This window comes from Brassica oleracea, chromosome C7, assembly GCF_000695525.1.
Source record: "Brassica oleracea var. oleracea cultivar TO1000 chromosome C7, BOL, whole genome shotgun sequence".
Classification (NCBI taxonomy): domain Eukaryota; kingdom Viridiplantae; phylum Streptophyta; class Magnoliopsida; order Brassicales; family Brassicaceae; genus Brassica; species Brassica oleracea.
This window is the reverse complement of record NC_027754.1, coordinates 16,612,697-16,629,761: the sequence shown is the minus strand read 5'-3', so window position 1 is coordinate 16,629,761 and position 17,065 is coordinate 16,612,697. Positions and strand designations below refer to the sequence as shown.

At 35.7% G+C, this 17,065-nt stretch overlaps 1 protein-coding gene and 1 pseudogene across 4 annotated transcripts; one reads left to right on the top strand and one right to left on the bottom strand.

Annotated features, from left to right (window-relative positions):
• The first annotated feature begins 1,094 nt into the window (after positions 1–1,094).
• LOC106305462 (pyrophosphate--fructose 6-phosphate 1-phosphotransferase subunit beta 1-like) lies at positions 1,095–6,246 on the top strand. Of its 3 annotated transcripts, none has more exons than XM_013741826.1 (5): positions 1,095–1,439; positions 1,560–1,681; positions 1,803–1,856; positions 1,952–2,058; positions 3,200–3,256. In XM_013741826.1, the coding sequence occupies exons 2-5, from the start codon at positions 1,625–1,627 to the stop codon at positions 3,243–3,245; spliced, it is 264 nt and encodes an 87-aa protein (XP_013597280.1). In that variant the 5' UTR covers positions 1,095–1,439; positions 1,560–1,624; the 3' UTR covers positions 3,246–3,256. The 3 variants fall into 3 exon arrangements, with proteins under 3 accessions (XP_013597280.1, XP_013597281.1, XP_013597283.1); XM_013741827.1 differs by lacking the exon at positions 3,200–3,256 and adding an exon at positions 6,164–6,246 and having other exon boundaries at positions 1,097–1,439; XM_013741829.1 differs by lacking the exon at positions 3,200–3,256 and adding an exon at positions 5,276–5,481 and having other exon boundaries at positions 1,104–1,439.
• Positions 3,259–16,315, bottom strand: LOC106305461 (annotated as a pseudogene). Its single transcript, XR_001262989.1, has 24 exons — positions 15,943–16,315; positions 15,781–15,852; positions 14,199–14,270; positions 13,980–14,051; positions 13,833–13,904; positions 13,690–13,761; positions 7,680–7,751; positions 7,522–7,593; positions 7,379–7,444; positions 7,217–7,288; positions 6,776–6,835; positions 6,623–6,691; positions 6,420–6,470; positions 6,298–6,336; positions 6,162–6,205; positions 5,656–6,059; positions 5,356–5,554; positions 5,216–5,236; positions 4,980–5,114; positions 4,783–4,901; positions 4,487–4,697; positions 4,162–4,393; positions 3,934–4,084; positions 3,259–3,860 (listed from the first exon to the last, which is right to left on the bottom strand). The product of XR_001262989.1 is annotated as a probable LRR receptor-like serine/threonine-protein kinase At1g29720 (transcript).
• Between the last annotated feature and the right edge of the window lie 750 nt (positions 16,316–17,065).

Sequence of the window (17,065 nt, the reverse complement as noted above, 5' to 3'; positions counted from 1 at the left end):
CTAGGATGATTCTTAGAATTATTAGGGAAATATGTTGGTCCATCTAATTATATAATAAGCTTTTTATTAAACTAACCATAAATTCATTATTAATGTCATTTATTATTTCCTTAAATAAAGATTACGGAATTGCCTAATGTGGATAAAATATATATGACAATTAATGATTTTGAATAATAAAGATCTAATAAAAAAATGTATCTTCTATCAAATTTGTTTAATTTAAAACTATTAAAATAATTTTTTTAAAAAGCACAATAACCATATTATAAAAATTTAGATTTTTCTGTATATTTTATATTTTGAATTTTAAAAAATGACTATAAATTATTAAAACTGTTAAAAGTTTCACATTCAAACTTTGCAATCCATGGTTTAAAATTTTTGTTATGACAAAATACAAATGATTACAAAATCATATAAATAAAAGTCAAATTTAATTAATCATTAAGATTTAAAATATATATGTATATATATCATTCTAAATTAAACTATAAACCATATTGAATAAATAAATATTTTAGTTTCCAAATTTACTTTGAATATTTTTTTTTGATAAAAGTTTTGAACGAACATTGATAATTTTTTTTTAAATTATCAATTAATAAAATTATTAATCCCACAATGAAAATTTTGTTATCAGTAATTTAAAGTTTTTGCTACTAAAAATACACATGATAAAAAAACATATGAGTAGAAAGCACCATTTTTTTAAAAAAATAGACATTAATATTAAAAATATACTATGTATGTTAATATCATTTAAATTTAATTACATATCCTATCAAATTTTTTAATAAAATGTTTGGATTAATAAAATTGATTTATACGTTCGCACCAATTTAATTATATATGTAATAGTTACTGAGTTTTAATTATTCAATATATATTTATTATTTCATAATATGTAAGAACATATGATACATAAAATAATTTATATATATAATGTTTATCCCGCGCAAGGCGCGGATCTTAATCTAATCTTGTAATATTTGTGGTGCAGAAAAGGAATCTATAAATCGTGTTATTTTCAAATGTTCATTAACAATCCAAACATGGCCCTCTTTGAAATTCCTTCACCCCCCGTGGTCTGTTTCTAAGGCCTCAGTTTTTGAGATTATGGATTATTTGTTCTAGAAACTACCTAGAAGCATGATTATTGCAGTTTCTTAAGAAAGTTCTTAAACAAAATAAGTCATTTAATTAAATCAAAAATAAATAAAAGAGTAATAACCGATCTTTAATACAGGATTTTGGGGTCCGATCATAAAGAGGGTTCTTAGACCACATGTCAGCAAACTGTGAAATTTGATTTTTTTTCTTTTTTTTTTCTTTCTCTCTTCCTCTCTCGTCTTCTTCTCCGTCGACGATTGCTTCTGTGCTCAAAGGACCCTTCAAAATCGTCGAAGGTCCCGCCATCTCCGCCGCCGGGAACCCAGGTTAGGGTTTTCTCTGTCTGATCTGATGAAACTTTCGATTGGATTTGTTTGTGTATAGATCTTGTGTACAGATCTGTGTTCTATAGACTCAGTCTTGTAATTTTTTTTTTGGGGTTTTAGATTACTTGCAGGAACGTGCTAAAGGAAGCATATTTTACGGGTTCAAGGGTGATCCAGCTGGTATCATGAAATGCAAATATGTCGAGTTGAATGCTGAATACATTCAGCCTTACAGGAACCAGGTTCTTAGACAGCATTTAGTTTATGGATTCTTGTCACAAACTTTGTTATCTGATTGGGATTCTAGAAATTCAATAATCGTTTTATGCTGATGTGGTTGTAATTCTCTTTTGGTATCAATAGGGTGGCTTTGACATGATCTGCAGTGGAAGAGACAAGATTGAAACGCCTGAGCAGGTTGATTTTTTTTTTTTTTGAAGCTTCTTAAGTGATTTATTACTGCTTCCGTAGTTACATGTCGTGTGTAATTGTATGTTGTCTCACATGTGTAGTTTAAACAAGCTGAGGAAACAGCAAAGAAGCTAGATTTGGATGGATTGGTGGTTATCGATGGAGATGACTCCAACACCAATGCTTGCCTCCTTGCTGAAAACTTCAGGTATTACTTTTAGTCCAATCTTTCTATGTCTGTATTTGAAAGTTATTTAGCTTAGTCTAAAGTTCTTGTTCTTCAAGATAAAACAATGTTTAATAATTTTTTTTAAAGAATCCTTGGTTAAGAAATTCCCGGTGGAGCACAAAGACTAGAGGTTTCTTAACTAAATTTCATAACCAACTTTTATTATTAAACAAATCATTAAGAAACCCAAATGAGGTTATAAGGTTAATGATGCTCTAAGGAGCCTGATTTAAGGTCCTTTTCATGAATAATATGGAACATCTAGAAGAATATGAACGAGAAAGACTATCAAAATAGAAATAAAAACCCACAAGAGTAAATAGAAATAAAAGCTACAATGTCCATCTTAAAATTAGCTTTTAGCCATGTGATCATTTTTAGTAATCCATGTCATATTTTTTCTAATGAAAATGAATGTGCTGTGACATATATGTAAAGTTTAAAAAATCAGTTCTCAAATAATGTATAATAATGCCTAGGGATTAAACCTTTTAACTAATATTAGATTTTACTTATGTTCATAATGTTTACAAAACCGCACCGCATTTAATATTTAACAAAATCTCTACATTCACCTATGTATCTATATGTCACTATTATGATCGCACGGCTGTTTTTCCTCATTTGTTTCCCATGTTACCATTCGGCCCGTTAAATTTTTGGTTGATCCTTCTCATTACCAACAAGAACCCTAGACGTCTTTGGAATTAAGCTAGTTAGATCTCTAGGGGATCCTATACTCTCATCAACAACTAAAACCCTAGACTTGTAGAGATAATCAAGGGATTTAGCCATTTACGCTACTCTCTAGTGAAAACAGTGGACTTGGTACCCTCGCAAGTCATCTCCGTACAAGTAACTTCACAACTCCCGACATGCTTAGCCTTAATGACTAACACTTCTTTTTTTTTTGTAACTTTTAATGACTAATACTTTATGGAGCATGAAAGTGCCTTCATCATTTTCTCTGCCTCCATCACATCGAACACTCCTTCCTTCTTCAGGTCTGATTCCTGCTTCATATTCAAAATGTTTGGGAACACAGACGCGTCAAACTGAAAATCAAATAAATTTTAGATTTGGTTGAATGATCATCGAGTTACTTTTCCGTGTGGTGCAGGCCGTCGGAGTCAATTCCATGGAGAGAAATCGACGTAATTTCATAGAAGAAAAAAAAGATTTAGATTCAATAAGCCTTTCATAAAAAATATATAATAACAGTTTGACATGCATTCAGAGAGATACCAGTCTCTTGGATGGTACAAATGTAGTAAGGTTTTAGACAACTTGAATGGTACAAATGTAGCTAACTATCTATAAGATAACTTCACAAGCCTTTCTTCTTTTTTAAGAGATAAGGCAATGTACACAACTTTCTGATATCAAATTGGCGAGGAGGAAAACTCTGCTGTGGAGTTTAGGATCATGGATTCATTGCAAAATGGGTAGAGATCAGAACCAGAAACAGAGGATTGCATTGTCGTTGCCGTTTGATGGGCCACACCAGACACACTCGAGCTTCCATGTGTATCAATGTTGATAAGATTTGAGATGCTCCAATTGTGTCCATATAGACCAGGATCTGACATAACCTCTCTTATGTTGATCTCTCCCTCGAGCATTTTAACAGCCTCTGACATGGTAGGCCTTAAGGAAGGAGATGAGTTTGTGCAAACGAAAGCAACTTTGATCATCCTTACTGCTTCTTTGCTGTTGAAATCTCCTTGGAGCACTGGATCTACAATCTCCATTATGTACCCTCTCTGATGCAGCGTCAGAGCCTGAAATTTCATGTAGAAAGTATAAACATTGTGAATCGAATGAGTTGAAGAGAAACAAAATCTCCATGTTTACCCAATTGATAAGGGAGACATGATCATCACTTCCTTTCCGTTTCATATTACTATTTCCACTAACAATTTCCATTGCCACAACTCCGAAGCTGAACACGTCTGCTTTCTCAGTCAAATGACCCCACAGTGCATATTCTGGAGCCATATATCCACTGCAACATTAGCGAAACCAAGGCTAAGCTTTTTTTTTTTTTTTGCCAATGTGCGTTTTTTTATGTGCGATACTTACACGGTCCCTGCAATCTTGGTGCTAATGTGGGTGTGTTCTTCTTCATGGAGCCTAGCCAATCCAAAGTCTGATATCTTTGCATTAAGGTCAGCGTCTAGAAGCACGTTACTGGTTTTTATGTCACGGTGAACCATCCTGATCATCGATCCTTCATGGAGGAATTCAAGCCCTCTTGCAATTCCCACGCATATGTTTTGTCTAACTTCCCATTGCAATTTCAGGGAGCTCTTTCCTGGAAATGGACGAAAACCAAAAAGATATGATATCGCTTTACATTTGGTAACATACTGAAAACTTCAAAAAACTATGAATGACTTTTATTTACCAAACAGTGCAAGAGCAAGGGAGTTATTTTCCATGTATTCGTACACGAGCATCAACTGATTCTTCTCTACACAACATCCATAAAGCTTGACAAGGTTTGGATGATTCAGACCTGAGATCATGCCTATCTCATTCACAAACTCGCGGTTTCCTTGGCATGACTTGGAAGATAGCTGCTTGACTGCTATGATAGTTCCATCTGAAAGCTCTCCCTGCATTAGGTTTCTCATATCAGAAACCAAAAGCAAAGCCATCTTGTCTCTAATTGAGAAGAAGTTTGTGTGTGTTTTAGCATACTCTCAATACGGATCCAAAACCTCCTTCTCCAAGTTTATTGGCTTGATCAAAATTGTTTGTTGCAGCTTCCAGTTGCCTCCAAGTAAAGCAAACGGTTTGCAGACCCTGTGCTCTCAAATCTATGTATCATGTTACATGGAGAAAATGGTCTGAGCATATGGAATGAATTGATTCATATATTCTATGATATCTGGTACCTCTTTCTCGTGTGTACTTGTCTCGTCTGCATATTTTCTGAGTGTATAATCCCAAAGCCAAGAGAGTAACTGCTATCAAGCTACCCACTACCCCGAAAATTAGTGGATAATTGGTGTGAAGTTCTGTTTTCATTGCTGAAAATGAAACACTCAAAAGTGTAAATATAAATACATTGCATCATATATAAACCAAGCTGAAGAAAAATGTCTTTATTAAAGTAGTTTTTGTTTTTGACCTCCACATTGTGGCTCCATACCTGAAATTTTTAAAAATGAATATTATAATTATGATGTAGGAACCGGTGACTTGAGAAAGCCACAAAAAAGTACGAGAAGGAGTACAGTTGGTGCAGAACAAGTGGTGAAGGTTGCTTACTGCTGTGACACAAGGAGATAGCAGAGATAAGAGGACCATAATTTCCTCTTTCAGGAATAAGTGTTGTTCCTTTACCAGCCCAGTACAACCGAATCTCTAATATATTATTTGTCACATTCGCACTCACTGTTTTGACAACAGGCTTCAGAGTCCCATTAGCCGCCTCTTTGATGTTAAAATCCCTCAAGAACAATACTCCCTAACCGGGGAGAAAAAGTACATAAGGAAATGAACTTCGATCTTCCATGCATATGACTGAAACAAACAAAATTATTTTTGTGATCAGCAGTGAAGCTTTACCTGAACATAAACGTCAAATATGCGTCTGCCAAGACGACTGTATAGTTCTTGGTCTGAAAACTGGATCTCCATAAAATGGAGTTTCACACTGTAGGTTCCATTCTCCATGCAAAACGCATAATAAACTAGAGATAGGGGAGATCGACGTGCCGTCTTATAGATATCAGGGGAATCCCCAGATAATCTTAAACTAGTTGAAATGATGTACGTGTCATCTGTGTTACTTGATTCTTTCGTATGACCATCTGAGAAGAATTCCCCTGTGTTACTAATTCCCCAGTCTTTGAATTGCTGATTGGTTGCGGCTTTGGTTTTAGTGTTATCAGCTTGATAAGTGATTTTATGAGAAGAATTTGTAATAACTATGTTGTCTCCACCACAGTTTATAAGTAGTGTTCGCTGATCTACCATCCATAATGATTATAACCATCATTAGAAAGAGATAATTAAGTAGTAGCTGAATAGTTGCATGTTGGAGATGTTAAGACAGCTTATTATGTACTTACAGCTCGTGCAGTTGATTGGACCAGCACATGGAAGAATCCCAGTTCTGTACCAAATTGTTAGGCTTTTCAGCACAGAATATCCAGACCATATCTACTGCTTGATTGTTGTAAAGATAATGTTCAACAGTGTACTTACAAATTGTTTAAGTATGAGCTCCGGTATGTGTTAATGTTACTGAAACAGTGAAAAGTTGAAAACAGACACTTCAACATGAGAAACTGAGAATGTATATATCTACCCAAGATTTATGTCCGTACCTATTCTCCTGGCAGCTAGGCCACCATGAGAAATTGTTGTAAGAGAGATCACTGTAAGAATAACCAAAATTGAAAAATATTATTAACATAACAAAAAAATACTTTGTAATATAGGCAAATTAAGCAGGGCCTAACCGTACACATGAGATTTGCAATTGAGAAAAACATAAATTGACATAAGAAAAAGGAAGGTCTAACCGTACATTTGAGCGTTGCTTTTGAGAAAAAGACCAGATTCAACTTCTCCAGAAAGCCTGTTTCTAGTCAAATATCTGAAAGAACATGTCAAGAAAATATATACATGATCATGATATTATGCTATTCACAATGAAAGGTATCCAGACTGTAGTACTTACGTATATGCTGGTGCTTTTCCTCCATGAACGTCACCAGTCAAATTGTTGAATGATAAATCACTGCGTAAAACGTGTACAAAATAAATAAATTTGGTACAAATGTTAATATGTAACTATTACATATACATATTTGATAGATCCTTCGAAAGTTCCTTAATAGACGCTCTCATATCTGCATATAACTCTCGTTAACATATTTCTCGCTATGATCGCTATCTATGTTGTTACCCATGACTTAATAATAATCTAAATATACACACATATAAATTATATAGGCCAGTATTTCTATAAGCACATGTAAATGAATGTCATGAGCATACCCATCTAGTCATGCACAAGTTCCTTAGCAGATATTCGTGGAGTATTTGTTAAGCATTCTAGTTCTGAATGATAACTTTGAAACTTACAAAGTCGTTTCACTTGTGACCAGAAAGAACTTACAGAATCCTTAGTTTTGGCATATTCCAGATGTAAGAAGGAATCGGACCAGACAAACTCACATTCCTCAAAATCCTGGAACACAGGGAGGGGAGACTTCAGTTTGAAAATTTCAGTTAGAATCACGCCTCAAGAAGGAAAAACATATCACAGGAAACTAAATACAGGGTTTCAATGGCTTGGCTCGATATATATGGGAAGATGTTAATCCCACTCGTATCAGTGATAAACCTGCATATGAGACATATAAAACACCAGTCTCGTTTCAGTTGTATATTTTGCTAATCAATTGAAAGTAGTACACTTACAAGTTAGTAAGATTTTCTAGGCGCGCTATTTCATCAGGTATTGGTCCTTTTAGTCCACTCGCGTATAGATATCTGTTGATCATGGCAAGCACAAGTTAGACGGTGCATAAACAGAAGGTATAAGAGAACTAACGAAAATTGTTGCAGGACAAGCTTACAGCTTTTGAAGCCGAGACCAGTTGCCAATGTATGCTGGGATGGTACCATCAAAGTTATTGTCACTTACCCTACTGCATAATGAGAACAAACAAGTGTTGATGAAAAGGTCGATTCTTTCCTCTGTTTTATGCTTGATATGCTTGCGATTTCTCTCACCTCTCTCGTTTGTTCACTCGTGTGTTTTTCGTTAAGCAAGTAAAGAAAAGACACGCAAATTTATCCAGTTCACGCCTTAGTGTGAGGATGCTACGTCTGGCCGAGGTTTGCTCGGAAATCCACTAGAAAGCTTGGTTACACTTAACCCTTAGAGACAGAGCAAAAAAACGCTGAACTTGCGGCTGCTCTCTTCTGTTCTCTGATTCTCTCTTAACCCTAATGTCTCAGTTCTTGTCGACTTTATATGACTGCACTGGCGGTGCAATGCTCCTCTCTCTCCTCTGTATTCTCTTCGTTTCCGTACAGAGGAAGAAGACAAAAGCCAACGCTTACAGCAAAGGTTAATTACTCCTTTACCCTTTGATACCGTTAAGTGAAGCACATGAGCTCCTCGTGCTTCCTTTGCTCTTAACGATCAACTGAGACCTTCCCCTTGGGTTAGAGGCTTCTTGACACTTAGGCAATATCTCAACAAAACTCCACCTTGTCGTAGTGTCATCAACTTCTTCTCATCTCTTAGCTTTTCTTTCTAGTTTTACTTGATTTCCCCCTCGGTTCCTGATACTCTTATCAGTCACTGGTGATCCTGAGCTTCTCCAATGCGCTCAGGAACTTGTTCACATGCAGTACTTTAGTAAGCATGTCTGCCAGGTTGTGAACGGTTGATATCTTCAGAATCTTTGTTTCCCCATCAGTGATTGTGTCTCTGATGTAATGAAACCTTCTCTGTATATGCTTTGTTCTTTCGTGATGAACAGCGTTCTTCGCCAGCGCTATTGCGCTTTGAGAATCACAGTGAATCTCTACTGCATCTTGCTTGAAACCCAACTCGTTCATAAACTCTTTTAACCAAACAGCTTCCTTTGCTGCTTCTGTCAAAGCAATATACTCAGCCTCCGTAGTCGACAACGCGACCACAGGTTGCAGACTAGACTTCCAGCTTATCACATTACCTCCCACCGTGAATGTGTAACCTGTAATTGATCTCCTCTTATCAAGATCCGCTGAGTAATCTGAATCACAGTACCCTGTCACCACAAACTCTGTTTCTCTCTTGAACTGTAGCTTCGTGTCGAGTGATCCTTGAATGTATCTAAGGACCCACTTTACTGCTTGCCAGTGACTCATAAGAGGCTTTCCCATGAATCTGCTTATCATTCCGACTGGATAAGCTAGGTCTGGTCTCGACCCTATCATCGCGTACTTGATGCTACCAACTGCGTTTGCGTAGGGAATTGACTTCATCTGTTCAGCTTCTTGTTCCCATTCCTTGTCAGTAGCAGACTTAAGCCTCATGTGAGCTCCCAGCGGTGTCTTCACAGGCTTAAAGTTCTCCATTCTGAAAGACCTTAATATCTTTTTCAGATACTCTTTCTGTGACAACTCCAAGACTCCTTGATCCCTGTTTCTTTGAATCTCCATTCCCAATATCCTCTTCGCTGGACCAAGATCTTTCATTTCGAAGGTAGAGCGTAGACTTTCCTTCAACTCCTTCACTGTATCTTTTTTCTTCGATATGATTAACATATCATCAACGTACAGCAAAAGGAAAGTCCTTTCTTCTTCTCTGTTTATCTTGAAGTAGACGCAACTGTCTTTCAGACATCTTGAGTAGCCAGTAGACCTCATGAACTCATCGAACCTCTGGTTCCACTGTCTTGGTGATTGTCTCAGGCCGTACAATGACTTCCTCCGCAGACAGACCTTTTCTGGTGCGTTCTTGTCCACATATCTCTCATGCTGACTCATGTAAATTTCTTCGTCTAAGTTTCCGTGCAAGAAAGCTGTCTTGACGTCCATCTGCTCTAGTTCTAGATTGAAATGAGCAACAGCAGACAACATTAGACGAATAGTTACATGTTTAACTATAGGCGAGAAAATCTCTTGAAAATCAATGCCTTCCCTTTGAGAGTAACCCTTTGCAACAAGTCTTGACTAGTGTCTTGGCCTCTCTATTCCTGGAATACCGATATTCCTTTTGAACACCCACTTGCAACCAATTACTCTTTTCTTCACTGGTTTGTCAACCAAATCCCAAGTGTGGTTCTTTCTCAGTGATATCATTTATTCATCTGTAGATTCTCTCCAGAGTTCACTCTCTGAACTCGACATTGCCTCAGCGTAGCTCTGTGGCTCAAAAACTCCACCATCTTCTGTTAGATTGTACGCGAAACCAAGATCTCCTAACTCATCATATCTCTTTGGAGGTCTTGTGATTCTTTTTTCTCTGTCTCTTGCTAATTGATAATCAGCAAGACTTGGTGGCATATAATCTTCTTCTAAATCTGTTTCTGACTCAGATCCTTGTTCTTGTTCCGGAAAAGAACTTTCTTGGGTTGTGTTCTCTCTCTCTACAACTCCACCTTGATCAACATTACTTTCTTCTGTAGTTACAGTTGGAGCATTTATCAATGCAACTTCAGGTTCTGCTGTTGATCTATCTTCACTTGGACCTTCTTCGGTAGAGCTTTTGTACATGACTTCTTCATTGAAGACTACATCTTTGCTGATTACAACCTTTCTGTCATCAATGAGCCATACTCTGTAGCCTTTTACCCCAGCTGGGTAACCTAGAAACACACCCTTCTTCGCTCTAGGATTGAGTTTGCTATGAACATATGCAATCCATCCAAAACTTCTCAGACCACCCAGATCAGGTAGTACTCCTGTCCAAGCCTTTTCAGGTATTTCAAACTCAATGGCAGACGCAGGAGTCCTGTTGATCACATATACCGCTGTTGAGGCTGCGTCTGCCCAAAACCTCTTTTCAAGACCCGACTCGCTGAGCATGCTCCTCACCTTCTCCATTATAGTTATGTTCATGCGTTCTGCAATCCCATTTTGCTGTGGGGTGTAGGCACATGTCCTGTGTCTCACCACTCCTTCTTGTTTACAGAAACCATCAAACTCTTGATTACAGAACTCAAGTCCATTGTCAGTTCTCAACTTCTTTACCTTTCTGTTTGACTGATTCTCCACCATTGTCTTCCATTCAACGAAGGTTCTGAAAGCTTCATCCTTCGTTCTTAAAAAATATATCCAGACCTTTCTGGTGAAGTCATCAATAAATGTCATGAAGTATTGACAATTACCAATAGAGTTTGGTACTGAAGGTGCTCCCCAAAGATCTGAGTGTATGTACTCAAGCTTTTCTTTTGTGACGTGTATTGCAGTCCCAAAACTCACTTTATGTGCTTTCCCATACACACAGTCTTCACAAAACTCAAATCCTTTCATTTTATCAGCTTGTAGACATCCCTTCTTGATCAACAAATCAGTATTCTTCTTACTCATGTGACAAAGACGACTGTGCCACAACTTTCACTCGTTCTTGGAGCTCACTACAGAATTAGCACTTCTTGCAATCAACTTTCCTTGCAGAATGTATAGAGTTCCAACCTTCTTCCTCTTTAACAGTGTTAAGCAGCCCTTGATTACTTTCAGAGAACCATTCTTCGACTGAAACCAGCACCCTTGATCTTCCAACGTTCCCATTGAGATCAAGTTTCTCGACATGCTTGGAACATATCTTACATTTGTGATCAGAACCGTTGAGAGATCCTCATTCTGAATCCTTATACTCCCAATGCCTTTGATCTTAGAATAAGTTTGATTTGCCATCTTCACTCTTCCTATCTTTGAATCATCAAACTCGAGAAACCAATATCTTCTTGGTGTCATGTGAAATGAACACCTTGTGTCCATGATCCACTCATCTTCTTGTCCATCGCTTACTGCGTTTGATTCTTCTTCAACGTTTAACCCAGCAGCATCGATAACGTGTTTCATAACATTCGAGGTTTCTCCCTTCTCTGAGCTGTTAGACTTCTTGTTTCTTTCTTTCCAAACAAAACACTGCTTCTTGTAGTGACCTTCTTTGCCACAGATCCAGCAAGTCTTCTTCTCTCTTGACTGTGACCTGTTCTGACTCTTCCCTCTGTCTGAGCTTCTACCTCTCCGATCTGATCTACCTCTTTCTTGAACATACAAAGCCTATGAGCTAATCTTGCTACCACTTGCTCCAAGTTCAAGATTTTTTGACCTTATAGCTCCATTGATTTCATCCAAAGCCAAAGTTATCTTGCCATACTTCAACGTTTCCTTTAACTGATCAAACTGTTTCGGCAAGGACATTAACAGAACGATGGCTTGGTCTTCATCTGGACATTTTGTACCCATACAATCTCTGCTTCAGATATATCATGTTGGGTAAGGACTTAGCCATGCACAACTTATCTAGCATCTTGAGCATACCAGCTGCAGTTGGTTCCTTTATGACTCTCCTGAGAACATGATCTCCCAGACTTAGTATGATCGTAGATCTAGCTTTTGCTCTCTTTTCCTTGAGAGCTTTGTCTTTGAGAATCTTCTCTTCCGGTTTGACATAAGCTTCGGTCGCAGATGTTGTTCCTTTCTCAGCTGTAGAATCTTCAACATCAACATCCTCTTCATCTTCGAGTCCTTCTAGCAGGCCCAGTAGCTCCATGTGAGCCAACAACTTTTCTTTCCAGAGAACATAGTCTCCATCTCCGTCGAACTTCTCCACCTCAGAACGCCCTGAGGTCATCTCTCGCATAAAGGGCAAAGCTTTACAGAAAAAGCTTCAAACTTCACAAGGTTTCAACCTTTCCTCGATCCCAGCCAGCCAACCTGGCTCTGATACCAGTTGTTGATGAAAAGGTCGATTCTTTGCTCTGTTTTATGCTTGATATGCTTGCGATTTCTCTCACCTCTCTCGTTTGTTCACTCGTGTGTATTTCTTTAAGCAAGTAAAGAAAAGACACACGCAAATTTATCCAGTTCACGCCTCAGTGTGAGGACGCTACGTCTGGCCGAGGTTTGCTCGGAAATCCACTAGAAAGCTTGGTTACACTTAACCCTTAGCGACAGAGCAAAAACGCTGAACTTGCGGCTGCTCTCTTCTGTTCTCTGATTCTCTGATTCTCTCTTAACCCTAATGTCTCGGTTCTTGTCGGCTTTATAGGACTACACTGGCGGTGCAACGCTCCTCTCTCTCCTCTGTATTCTCTTCGTTTCCGTACAGAGGAAGAAGACAAAAGCCAACGCTTACAGCAAAGGTTAATTACTCCTTTACCCTTTAATACCGTTAAGTGAAGCACGTGAGCTCCTCGTGCTTCCTTTGCTCTTAACAATCAACTGAGACCTTCTCCTTGGGTTAGAGGCTTCTTGACACTTAGGCAATATCTCAACAACAAGGTTTGTTAAGACTTATCTTTTTGGACTACTCTACAGGTGAGTTGGTCTTTTTAATTCGGTTCGGGTTAAACGGTTTTCAGTTAGTTCTTACCCAAAAATTGTGCCTAATTGAACTGTATGAAAATTTGGGTTCGTTTGGTTCATTCTTGAATGGTTAATGAAAATTTTACCAAAGCCAACGATTTTAGTTAATTTTGGTTGTTTCAGTTAGTTCAATTATTCTGGTATGAAATTTGGTTGGTTTATTTCAGAAATTTTAGTTGTGTTGGTATCGTTTGGTATAAGTTATTTTTTTTTATAATGAAAAACTGAACTAATTGATAATCAAGAGCCAATTTTTTAATATGCCAAATTAAACCGATCAGATCATAGCCGAACTTGAACAAAAAAACCTAAACTTTTTGGTTAGGTTCAAAATTCCAGCCCTAGGTGAGCATTTTGTAAGTGTCAAATCAATTTACAACCAAACAATTAACCTTAAGAAGAAACATAGCATACTAAAAGGTCAAAGACGAAGTTCAACAAAAAGCTGTAAACCAACTTCCTCAAAGCTTCCGGAAGAATATATGTCCATGACTTTACTAATCATTTAGGTCTAATTAGTAATGAAAATTTATAGTTTATACAACAACTTACAAATCCTCAAGGTTCACCAGTCTAGCGAGAGTGTTAGGCAGGCTTCCTGTAAATTGGTTGGACCCAAGTTGTCTGCAATATCCATTTAGCATTCCCATTACGCCAAAATATTAATGGTTAACTTTAAGAGGGATATGTCTTACAATCCTTTTAGGTTCGTCAAGTTACCAATCCCGTCGGGAATCGGACCAGAGAACTGATTTGCTTCAACCCCTCTGAAAATTTCATCACATCAACGCAATATCAGGTCAAATCAAAAGGCGTAGTGTAGGAAATAATTTGATACGTACAGGAATCTCAGATTGTTGAAATTTTGTAAACCAGATGGTAAAGGCCCAGACAAACGATTCGCGCAGAGCGAGCTGCGTGAACATTCAAAGTTAACTCGCAAAACATGAATATTATTTTATCCCAAAAAACTATCAAGCCTAAATTGGTTACACCCAAGTTGTCTGCAAAACGAGAGAGAGAGAGAGAGAGAGAGAGAGAGAGAGAGAGAGAGAGCTGACATATAAGTAAGGTTTGGCAGCGAAGCCCACTCCATTGGGATTGAGCCCGAAAGGTAATTTCTACACAAGTCTCTGCAAAAAAAGAAGCAGAAACTCGCTATAAATTTTCTGGATATTCTCAAGCTTCAGGTTTTGTTTAAGTATGCAACTAATGGGATTTTTTATGTTGACAATCTTTTATTTAATGAAAATTATAATATTATACTAAATAATTAGGAGTGTCAAAATGAGTTATATCTTATGAGCTGGTTCAACTCGATTTTTTATGAGCATGATCTCTGTTTTTTTACTCATTTAATAAATAAGCTTAATGAATGAGCTTAAATTAGATCACGAGAACGAGTTATATGATCGATCTTTAATGATCATGAGCTAACTCATGAGCTTGGTCGCTTTTATATTAATATATATATACACACATATATATATATAGATGACTTCCATATTTAATTAAAATATTTTACATGTATATTAACTTAAATGACATTATTCTATGCATATATGCATAATTTTAATTTAATATTTATAATTAAATAACTATTAATTAAAATAATAATTTCTAACTTACTCATACTGTTCAAGTAAATCTATTTTTTATGTTGACTGAGCCAGTTAGTAACAAACTTGGTCAAACTATAATATAAATCCTTAACTTTTTGGTCCAATTCTTCACAAGATTGGATATAGACAAGTAAACAATAAACTGGAATTTGTTAACCAGATCAAGTAATTTGAGATTTGTTTTTACCTTTTGATAGATATATATATACACACAATATAAAACGATCCAAAATTCTGGTTGTAGAAATTCTATAAATAATTGTTTGATAAAATACGAATATAATAAATCAATTAATTTTATCGGCTTTGAGTTAGACCGGTTCAAAATATGATATAGTTTGATAAAATAATAAGTTTATAAATTTTACAAAATGTTATGTAAATATGCAATCCTTTTAAAATAATAAATTACTATTTAGTACATATAAATTTTATTTAAATATTAAAAAATACATTGTATCATTTTTATCTTCAGAAGAAAATTCATCCATAATCTTATTAACACTACAAAATATTTTGATATTATTTAGCAAGATTACATCTAAAACTCATTCATAGTCATTGGTATACACCAAAGACCAAGCATATTAAAGTCAAATTTATAAATTTTAATTAATATTATTCTAATATTATTTTAATTTAAAAATATTTCAAACTATTTGAATCTGAAAAATAAAATAAAAAATTAATAAAATATCAGAGTTTCAACTTTATGATTTTTTAGAGTTTGCTTGTATACTATTCTTTATATTTTTAAAGATAAATATTACAAAATATGTTTAAGAAAGATAAATTTTGAAACTTTTATGTAATTTATTAGTTAGCAATTTTAAATTTTAAATTTCAAAAATTAATTAAACTTATTTAATTAACGTATTGAAAATATTTAATGAAATAATATATTTATAATCAAAATTTAATATATTTTTAATATTTGTAAAAACCTAAAAAGAATCTATTAATTGGAAAAAGTATAACTAATTATCGATTCTTTACAAAGGTTCCGGGTGGTTGAACGTACATCGTTTGGAGATATTGAAGCTCAGCTAACTCAGGTGGAAGTTTTCCTCGAAGGCCAAGGGTCTTTAGGTCTCTTTTTCGTTCAAATGCAATCAGAAAATATAAAACATATCACACGAGAATATATATAAGGCAGACGAGACAGACAATTAAAAACACTCACATGTTTATTATACGACATGTTGTGTTATATATTGTTGAAGCTACAATCACAGTCAATGGTGTTGTTTCTAAGCACCGGATTCGAAACATTAGCAACTTCGGGAATCATCTTTAGGGATCCTAAATAGCAAGGGTCTCCAGAACTTAGGTCCAATCCGTTGATACCAAGTGTAGTGGCTATCTTCTTTAGAGCATTCATTGCGTATAATATATATTTATAACAAGTACAGATATAAATACGCGGATTTTGATAACAAATGAATGGCTATTATTCTCATACACTCATCTTGATGAAGAATTGATGAAACAGATGTTGAGATTGCTAAGAAGCTTGTGATGATTGTAAAGAAGGGGAAAATAATTGAGAAGACGATCAACATATCTAAATGAATTATATATTGCGATTCTTTGTATGAGCACTTGTCTGTTTGATTCCCAATAATACACACATACATATATAATGCTTTAAAGTTTGACCATAACGTCCTCAACTCCTCATCTATATCTGGTCCCTCATTTCGACAAAAAAAAATATCTGGTCCTGTATCGCTGAACTCAACTACAAACAAGTCTTAAGACTAATCTCGAAGATATGCCAAGAGCCGTACGTATTTGGCCATCGAAAAATATCAAGGGCTGTTCAATATGGCAAAACCGAACCATACCGAACCGAAATAGATAATATGGTTTGGATTTGATATATACCATACAAACCGAATGGATATGATTTTAAAAAACTGTAGGATTTGGATATGGTTCGGTATATAACCGATAAAACCGAATAAACCGAATAAAACCGATCAAAAAATAGAAACATATAAATATGTATATATTTTATAACAACGTATGAAAATCATAAGTTAGTTTTTTTGCTAATAACTATTACCATATTTTTTACAGTAATAAAATAGTCCTAATTTGTAAAACACTTGAACTATAATTAAATAACAATTCATCGCAAACATGCTTCTTATTTTCTTAGTCTTTTTTGATCTTTTTGCTTTAATTTAGCATTGACTAAATTGAAATAAAGATTATAAATTTGATGATAACAATTAGTGGAAATTCTTCACAATTTTTTTTATCTATAAACGAATAGAGTTTCGTGTTTAATAGAAGAAACA